We start from the raw sequence: 10,929 nt of genomic DNA on the forward strand, positions 1-10,929 counted from the left end.
GGTCCGCTTATAAATATGTGCACTATTACCCACATATGTGTGTTTGGGAGTGTCGGCCTAGTGGTCAATGTGTCTAACTCTCAACCCAGAGAACATGAGTTTGAGCCTTACTCGGTTCACGACCTTGTTCTTGATATGACACCAGTACTGGTTGGTTCCACGAAGCGGACTCGAAAGTAATTAATATAAGTTGCAAGAACTTGTTTCGCAACCGAGCTTAAATAAAAATGTTAAAACCCAGCTACATAATTATGTTAAAGCAAAATAAGTCTTAAACAGCGTAATTATACATTTTTGTTCAACATTTTTATATTTCAACAACTTATTTAGAACATCAAAGTGTATTTTTATTCCCCTGACTTTACTCTACACATTACACATTTACACATTTTGCATCGTAGTTTTGAAATTCATATATATTTCACCATTATATTTTGTTTAATCTAAATGCTCAGTCAAATTAATTAATCTTGTTTTTAATTTATTTTAAAAGATTATTATTCTGAATTTATAAAGAGTTATTTTTTTATTTTTTACATAATCTTGCCGTTCTATCATTTTAGATGGACTCATAAACAAGGATATGAAAAAGACGAACGATTAAGAGAAAAGTTAGTGATCCATGTGAACCTGATTGTTCTAAAACGATTCAAATGCCTTTGGCGTATACAATCGTAAAAACAACGGATTACGTAATTGATTGATGGAACACTATAGACCTTTGCTAAATAAATATATAGATCTATGTTTCACTTGGTGAATCTAGTATGTAATAGATGACATTGTAATTAAATAAAACATATACACTTTAAACTGTTTTTGTACATTTGCGTTGACACCACCGAATAACTATGATCACCAGTATACTCATAGTTATGGAAAAGTTAATATTTTTTCTGGCTGAGTTTTACTTCGCAGCAAACACTTGACGACTTTCCAGCTTTACTGGTTTTGAAAGACACTACACAACTCATTTATTTATCTGATTTGTTTTTAATTTTAAAGTAATGATGTTCCTACCGTCAACTCCCCCTGGCATCGGCTTGGGCAAGGTTATTAATAATATACTTAACACACACAAACAAGAAGAAACTTCACATGGGGTACTGGTGGTCACCCTGGAACAATATAGTTTACGTATGTTAATGTTATATGAAACTTGAAAGCAATATATGTGAGTTTGTAACAGCGTCTGTTACGGGTTTCTTAAGAATAAATATCAAATTTGAGGTCAAAAGATATAGGAGTCTGTTTCAAAAATTACAAAATGAAGAAATGGGTGACTTCTTGAGTATCAGACTGAATTTCAATGTGCATAAAGACTTTTAATAACGTCTATTTGCTCTAATACTATTTTCCTCTTTATGTAATTTGTGAGACGGCGAATGACGTCATTGGATATGTTCTGCCATTCAACAAGGAGAGCATGTCTTATGTCATTGGCATTGTTGATTTGATGATAATTGCATTTTGAACGTCCAAACTCGTCTTAAGGGTTATATAGGGTATTGGTTATGGAGAAACCGCGGGCCACGGCATGACGATAACGCCGCTTTAAGCCAAAATCTATGCTGTAACACCAGATGTGTGGGGCTTTGCGTTGTCCTGCTACAGAATCACTCCCGGATCGCGATTTTGCGGGAGAACATTGTTCCTAAGGATGTTGACACTGCATTAACGTTGCCCGGAACGATCACCAAATATGTTCTTTGATTGTCCATTTTGTCCCCAAATCATGATGCTGCCACCGCCAAAACTGTCTCGTTTCTGCACGCAACATTGGGCAAATTTGTCGTTTAGTGGCGAGTAAACACTGACCGAACTGTAAGAAAACCTGACCTTGAAACGTGACTTGTCTGTGAAAATTACGCTTTGCCATTGGGCCCGGGTCTTGAGCCAGTGTCATCAAGCAAAAGCCTAGCGGGTGGCTCTGTGACATGCAGTAAGAATTTGTCCGGTATAAGGTCGACATGCACGAATTGGTGCTCTATCTTGTCTGAGACGATAACGTTCCTTTGAGCTGAGATCCCAATTAGTCTTAGAGCTACTGTTCAGGTTTTGGGGTAAAGAAATTACGTAAATGTGTAAACGTAATAAAGCGGTTGTCCCTATGAGACGTCGCCGGGGCCTACCTGATATTTGCCCATTCGTTACTGACACATTAATAGCATACCGGGTTGTCAGACCTAGGCATTTACGTAACATGTCAATAACGTGCATATAAAGTCATCGTTAATCATCTATATAGCCAATAAGAGATCGTGTTTAGCTCTGACCTCTAAGTACATTGACCTCGAAGGTAGGTGTCCAGGTATAGTGCAACACATATTGACTGATTATTGCCAACATTTGTGTCAAGAAACTTCAAAATCCTATGATCTATGAAAAGGTTATTGACTGGACACCACAAATACCCTCGAACAGACAATGTTAATATTTGACCTCCAACTGTGACCTTAACCTTAGACGTATGCATCGAGTTGTTGCGCATGCACATTGACTATTTATTGTGAATATGTGTGCCAAATATTTTTAAAATACATTGATCTATGAAGAAGTTATGGACCGGACACAAAATATACCCTGTGATACTATGTTTGTCTTTGACCTCGTACTAAGACCTTGACTTTTGAAGTAGGCGCAAGACACATCGTATTATTATTGTGAACATTTGTGCAAAATAGTTTTAAAATCCCTTGAAATATGGAGAAATTATGAAGCGGACAGAAAATATACCCTGTAACAGACTATGTTAATCTTTGACCTCCAACTGAGACCTTGGCCTTAGAGGAAGGCAACTGCTTTTTGCACATGAAACATTGTCTAAATTTGAAAATCTATGCCAAATATTTTCAAATCCCTTCATGGATAAGAAAGTTATGGACCGGAGACGACAGATACCCTCAAATAGATAAATTAATTAATGTTGACATTAAATCACCAAGTGTGACATTGATCCTCGAGGTAAAGGTTTGGTTTTTGCGCATGACACATTGTCTTGATATAATAAACATTTGTGCAAAGTTATTTCAAATTCCTTCGATATATGACATAGTTATGTACCGGTCTAGAAAATGTGACGAACGGAGAAGCGGACGGACGGAAAGACAGACCGACTTCTCTTTCCCCCTTTCTCCTTCAAAAAGGCGGCGGGGACAATTAAAACCATATGACCGTCCCATTTTATATTTGTGATTGTAAAAACATGTCCTCACATTATATCGAGATACAAACACGTGAAACTCATGCGCATTTCATTGAAATTATGAAGGCAATACTAATTTAAATCCAACACAAAAACATAATTTAATTCAGTGAGAATTCCATTGTTCTTTTTTAATTTGTCTTTAATTATTACTGAGTACAGGAGTATGCAAACACTTTAAAATCAATTATGTATGTTAATCTGGTAAACGTCACAATTATTATCACCTTTGAGAGCTTCAATTCCTTCCTTGATAATAAGGTAAATGAATTATCATACTGGATGAAACAAAAGTGGAAAGTCGTCTTTGCCTCATTTTTGAATAACCAAGCGTTCGCGCTTTGTATGTTTTATCAGTCGTTATCGGTATTTGTTGACTTTATAACAGTGAGCTAATAAACTATATCATATACGGTTATTGGCTTTCAATTGTAATTTGCCTGTCCAAATCATCTCATTATTACAAACATAAGCACGATTTGTCTGTTTAGAGATATTGATATTTCACATATAATATATATAATTGTATGATATTATCAAACAAAGTATATTTCTCTCAAAGACAGAGTCTTTGAAATAAAACGGCATAAAGGAAATATTTAAGACTATGTGCAAATAACAAAACTTTAATGTGATGAGAAAATACAGGAGAAAAATCAAAGGAAAAAAGTCCTGAAGAAAGAACCACTTACTTGTAGTCTTCCGTGAATTAAAGGTACAAATCGATGCAGAAAATGAAATATTCTGCATTGAAACACTTTGTAACATACATCGAATTAAAAAAATATATATATATTAAAAATTAATGTAATCTGTGCGTGAATAAGATTAAAAATTATACCGGCAATATACAATAATACTTCATTTTTTCCTTTCATCCATGTGCAATTTGAATTGTTTAGTAGCTAATATTCAGAGTCCCTTACGTTTACCTCTTTTAAACTGCTACATAAAAACAAACCTCAGCAGGATCTATGTCAAAATACCTCTATGTCGACATACCTGTGTGTCGAACGTCCTCTACGTCGGAATAGTATATATTAGATTATCCAATTATTCAGTTTTAAATAACTATGAATCAGTCATTGTCTAAAACATTTCTCATCATCATACTAACTGTCTTTGATACTGAGTGCAGTTCAAAAGAGCTTATACGTATTGTGTTCGTACTAATGTTTCACCAATAGATCAACTTTTTACCTAGGTGGCGCGATAGCTCAGTTGGTTAGACCACTGACTGTCACTCATGAGGTTTCGGGTTCGATCATGGGTAGTACCCTTGAGATTTTTTAAAAACACTATCAGTGCTTCCCACCTACCAAGAGGTATACTGATACGAAACCCAGGTAATTCTCGCATGTATCAGTGCTATTCAATGGGCATTTAAAAGAACCAAGGGATCTATTCAATAAGAGCTAGGGACTGGTTCCCGCTTTTCCTTGTATCTCATAGCTGTCTCTAGTGTCTGCTGAGGTGAGGACCCTACTTGCAATAAGTGCTTGCACTTTCGTAGGCTATCATTGACCCCCCCCCCCACCGGTCTTAAGAAAATCTATCAATCAATCAATAACTTAACTATTTTCTGGTTTGTGATATTTGACAGACGAGGAAAACTTATATAAAATACTAAGAAGGTTACAAAGATTCTCCAATAAGTATTTCAATACATGAATGAGACAGCAATTTCTACATTTTTATCACTTCATCTGTTTCTTTTCTTTGTTACCATTTTTAACAGTATTATGTTTTCTCCGCTTTTTACAATTATATTTTTATTTTCCTTGTTATCTCATTTTTTTCTTGCAGGCAGCGAATAAATAAATAAATACAGTGTATTAATAAAACAAAACACATACTTAAAACAAAATACTTTACTTCGTCATTTTAATCAACTTTTTGTTTCTTTAAATAGATAATACAATTCACTCAATCATCCTGAAAACAAAAGATCATTTATGAAATAAGAAGCAAAATGAAGTTCATTTTGTTATATGTCTGTGATAAATGTTCATTTAATCTAACGCAGATGTTTGATTAATCTAAACTAACTATTTGGCGAAGTTTGCAGTTCAAATGAAGTTAATGCATTTATATAATAATAATATCTGTCATATTTTGCGGTTCGGATCGGAATATCCGTCCCGAGGTGACCCGCCCATTGGGCGGTAACGAGGCTTGCCGAGTTACCGCCCATGGGCGGGTGACCGAGGGACGGATATTCCGATCCGGACCGCAAACATATGTCAGATATTTTTTCTTGCATATTCTACCATATTCCATTATACTTTAAATTCTTTATCTTTATTTTCAATGAAAATTAATATCATTACAACCATAACTACTTTCTTACAACGGCGTATGAATTACAACTTCATTCATAACGGTAAAATGACGTCATCCTAATCGTGCCATTGTACAGCACGCGACTCATCTGGAACCCCCCATGCCAGATGAAATTTCCGGCATGGGTAAAACTCACGGAAACGCCAGTCTGATATGCAAGAATATAGTTTCTAATATAAAAATGCAATAAAGTGAATATAAACAAGTGATAAGAAGGTGTTCCTGACAGGTGTTTATATTAAGTATCCGTTTGGCTTAGGACACACAAAATATATAAAGAACAGATGTTAATTGTATAAGAGAACAACGATTGTATCTTTGAAATAATTCATCTCTATAGTATTGCTATAAATTACATACCAACGATAGAAGGCCCGGTTCCTCCGCTTGAGCATTCAAGATTACAGAAATCTGGTCGGCAACAATGAGAACAAACCGGAACATCCCGAGGAGAGAAGCCGTCGATGGACCGCTTAGAAGTACATGTCTAAAATTTCAATTCAGTGCCATATAATTTAAAGATATACTATGCTAAAATTTGATATATACATGTATTTAAAAAAATAATGATAATTGCTGCACAGATTTTTTTTAAATTGAAATAAACATGTTTTGACTTCACACAAAATCAATATGTTATGTTTAAAATTCTGCCCACTATAGATGGTCATGATATGAATAAATACATTGTAGTGTCATTAAAACACTGGCAGTTTTGGTTTAAGAAAAGACTGTTCTGTTCACTTGTCCCGCAATAGGGAATGCAGCTGCCCATACATACTTTTTATTATTTTATTCAAATTATAGATAATTAGTAAGAATTCCATACATTCCAATACATTTCTGTAATTAAAACATTTCACTCGTGGATAAGCGTAGTATATCTTTATTAACGACAAGCACAAACACGAAACATTTAAACTAATTGGCATCGGTCTAAACAATTAATGATTTTTTTAAATAATATACAATGTAAAAAGCTTAAATTTGACGATGTTTTTTACAGCTTATTCAATCAATCAAATATACTATTTTCATTTTTAATAATATACCATTTTACAATATAAATAGTTTGATTTTCGAAAATATTAATAAACTAGTGTATTTTTTCATATTGAATTCCATACGATTACATTTAGCTTATTAAACAATTATCAAATACATTATTCACTCGAATTTGATTTTTTTTTCTCATATACCCCTGACAAAATACACAAATAAATTTGACCACGATACTCGCCACGAAAAATTCAGGAAAATGGAAACAATTCCGTGGATAACATCATAAATAATTCATGATTTAACATACCGCTTTACACCAGGTTTGCTTGAAAACTAATTCAAATTGGTAAATCAAATCAACATAATTCCAATGAAAGTATATGAAAACGGCTCATCTGTATATTAGATACAAAATTCCGCCATTTTCGGAAAAGCGCACGAATAAATCATAATAGCATAAAAACGAAGGCCAAGATGGCACTTGATCGCTCACCTGACCCATCAAACCCATCTGAGCAATTACCTAGACAAACATTCTCACCAATTTTCATGACAGGTGAGTCAAAAATGTGACGTCTAGTGTGTTAACAAGGACTTTCCATATTTGAGCGGTGTTTCCTAGTTTTGGACCCAAGATGGCCCATATTCAAACTTGACCTAGATAATATCAAAACAAACTTTCAGCCCAATTTACAGGATATTTGGATCAAAACAGTAGCCACTAGAGTGTTACCAAGATTTTTCTCTATTTTTAGCTCCTATGACCTAGGTTTTCATCCGAGATGACCCATGTTCGAACTCATACAAACAATTACCTAGACAAACATCCTGACCAAGATTTATGACAATTGAGTCAAAAATGTATCCACAAAATGTTAATAAGGCTTTTCCATATTTGGGCAGTGTGACCTAGTATTTAATCCTAGATAACACATATTCAAACTTGACCTAGAAATCATCAAAGCAAACTTACTTTCAGACCAATTTTAAGGATACTTTGATCAAAAGAATAGCAACTAGAATGTTCACAAGATTTTTCTATTTTTAGCTCCGGTGACCTAGTTTTTCACCCGAAATGACCCGTGTTCGAACTCATTCGAGCAATTACCTAGACTAGCATCCTGACCATGTTTGATGACAATTGAGTCAAAAATGTGACCACCAGAGTGTTTAAAAGGTTTTTCCATATTTAGGCGGTGTAACCTAGTATTTGATCCTAGGTGAACCATATTCGAACTTGGCCTAGAAATCATCAAAACAAAATTTCAGACCAATTACCAGGATATTTGGATCAAAACAGTTTTAACAAGATTTTTTATTTTTAGCTCATGTGACCTAGTTTTTCATTCGAGATGACCCATGTTCGAACTCATTCGAGCAATTACCTGGGTAAGCATCCTGACCAAGTTTGATGATGATTGCGTCAAATATGTGACCACTAAAGTGTTAACAAGTCTTTTCTTCAATTTTTAACTTCTGTGACTTAGCTTTTCATCCGGTATTATCCATTTTTGAACTCATTCGACTTATTACCTAGAAGAGCATCCTGACCAAGTATGATGACAATTGAGTGTTAACAAGATTTTTTCTATTTTTAGCTCTTGTGATCTTGTTTTTCATTCGAGATGATCCATATTTGAACTCATTCGAGCAATTACCTAGATAAGCATCCTGACCAAAATTGGATGATGATTGTGTCAAAAATGTGACCACTAAAGTGTAACTAGGTTTTTCTATTTTTACCTCCTGTGACCTAGTTTTTTACCCGAGATAACCCATGTTGGAACTCATCCGAACTATCAACTAGATACGCATCCTGACAAAGTTTGATGATTCGTTATGAGTTTTAATTCGTTACTGTGATTCAATCTGTCCTGTTCTATAACATTAAATTTCCATGTTATAATATGAATGATAAAAATATAAATAAAATTATAACGAAATGGTTACCAGATACATATATAAGTAATTAAATGACTATTATTGCATGACTATGAGCACCAGAAATAGTAAGAGAAAAAGGTCATTGTGAATGATAATTACCTGAGGATCAGTGCAGCCCATATTGTATACGAAATTATTTCCAGTGTCCAATTTTTCTATCCGGCAAACCTAAAATAAAAAAATCATACCGTAGAATAAATAAAGTTTTGATGATAGTCTAATATCTAAATTCCATTTTGTTTAAAACCTCTTGTTACATGTTAGAACATACAAGTAAAGAAACAAGTACAGTTCTTGATGATAGCTTATGTATGATATAATTATGTTAAAGATTCTTGTTCTTTTCAACGTTATGAGTGGTCCTCCTTTATGTTTAAAATCATGAAATTATTTTTACGGGTAGTTTCTACAAATCTATATCCATGTCATCAATATTATAATCGTATTTTTATTTATCTTCATCCGTTACGAGCTAACTTTCTCTAATTAATATGTCCTGTTTTGGAAATATAGCGCAGTCCATTAGACGTTTTATGGAGTTCAATATCAAAATAGAAAAAATTGAGTTACCAACAGTATAGATCCTGGTCGGACTGCTGTATGTATGGCCTAGCCTAGCTTTATTCTGGAGGCTTTTGATTCAAGCAAATTAAGGGTTAATCTACCAAACAAAACTTCTATTACATTCAATTAATTTAAATAATTTAAATACGCATTCAAAGAAAAACAATTTGAAATCCCGTCCCATAATGCTTACATTTGTTTTATCAATATTTAATTATTTCAAAAAAGAAATTAACCTGGTCCATTTGACATAGTTGAATATTGTGGCACATTTCCTTATATGTTACTTTTGAACAATTCATACATAATGGTCCCCTCGTAGATGGATTCTGGAAACCTTAAGATAGATAAATAATGAAACCATTATTATAAGCCTTTGATCTACAGTATTAATGATTCGAATTTTGCAAGGGGCTTTGGATTCTTTCACGTGAGGATGCCGTATGACCTGTACTGTGTCGTTGAGACGTAAAAAAACAACACAAAAGTGTAGTTCTTTGGCTATACAAGGGTTGTCCAAAAAAAATCGTGTACTGCAGTTATTATTCTGAGAGTTATAAATAAAAAGCCATGAATTATATATCACTTGAAGGGGAAATCTGTCTCAAATAAGAAAACAAAAAAAGAAAAAGCCGTGTAACCTGCGTGTCGTGAAAAAGAATTGTCTATAAGTTACCATAGTAACGTAATACCGGCGCATGGCAAAAAATTAGGTTAGTTCATTACTGTTATCGTATTAATTTTCTGTTGCTTCTAAAGTGGCATTTGCTTTTTATGTCATAATTTGTTTTACTGTGAATAGAGGAATGATTGATGCAAAGTATTTTGTAGTTTTTGCAACATAGATGTAACATTACCACCAGTGCACGAATATATTGGACAACCCTCGACACATGCGCCGGCATTACGGACGGAAGTCTGCCTGACCTGTTGTCATCGTCTACCCATCCTCTACAGAGTGTTTGTGTTATTTAAAAACCAGCATTCGTGACACTGAACTGGTCCCGCTTGCTTTTTAAGTTCTTTGTAGGTATATGTCGGTGTTTAACCAATACTTGCGCAAAATGTAATGATCGTCCGTATTTAATTATATACAATTGCAAATTCTTGGTAAACCTTAAAACGCGTTAATTGAATACAGTTATTAATGTCAATCTTAATAGCTTCCGATATCAATAGCATCTCTTAAGACGAATATTGAGAATAAAAAAAGTATATAGCATAGTTTGTGTAGATTATTAATGCTAAATATGCTACATCTCTCACATCCAATGCTTATAGATAAAGGTAACAAATTACCAGCATCACCACATCCGGCGCTGTTACAGAAATTGTCATTGCAACAGTATGAGCAATCCCCATTCTTAGTTGTATTGGTACATTGCTGAAATCATATATAAAGATCGATGAACTTATGGAATTAATGTTTTTATCCATAATAGAATTCACAACACGAGAATGTGATTTGGACAGAGTAATAATACTAAAACATATAATATACAATACTGTGTGAGGCCATCGTAGTTGAACGATTAGGAGTCCGTTTGTGCAAAAACAATGCACAAAGCGGCAGCCGATGTCTTCTTGCATCAATATAAGTGGGAAATCATTATCTGTCGATGCCACTCAAAAGTTCAAAACACAACACAACAAATAAAACTGCAATGTGTTATTCTAATGGCATAAATAAATGATTCATAAACCTAAAAGGTCAGTTTGATTTTGTGGAATTACTATTGTAAGTAAATTTCAAAACTTTCAAAATTCTTTATCAATAAGTTAAAAGCTTGATACACCCGAACCAAAACAGAAAAAAAAGACTGCACCAAATGTATGTAAACAGAGAATAATAGTAAAAGTGGCATATTAAA

General features: G+C 33.9%; 1 protein-coding gene across 1 annotated transcript; it reads right to left on the reverse strand.

The window, feature by feature from the left end:
• Positions 1-5,141: 5,141 nt before the first annotated feature.
• On the reverse strand, positions 5,142-10,442 carry LOC132734478 (uncharacterized; the record flags this gene model as incomplete). The annotated part of the gene is made up of 4 exons (XM_060721221.1): positions 5,142-6,035; positions 8,594-8,662; positions 9,295-9,395; positions 10,358-10,442. Coding segments are annotated over 4 exons (390 nt in total), but the record flags the coding sequence as incomplete, so codon positions are not given.
• Positions 10,443-10,929: the final 487 nt, after the last annotated feature.

Source organism: Ruditapes philippinarum, unplaced genomic scaffold (assembly GCF_026571515.1).
Source record: "Ruditapes philippinarum isolate M1 unplaced genomic scaffold, ASM2657151v2 ctg21899_1_1_1_1, whole genome shotgun sequence".
Lineage (NCBI taxonomy): Eukaryota > Metazoa > Mollusca > Bivalvia > Venerida > Veneridae > Ruditapes > Ruditapes philippinarum.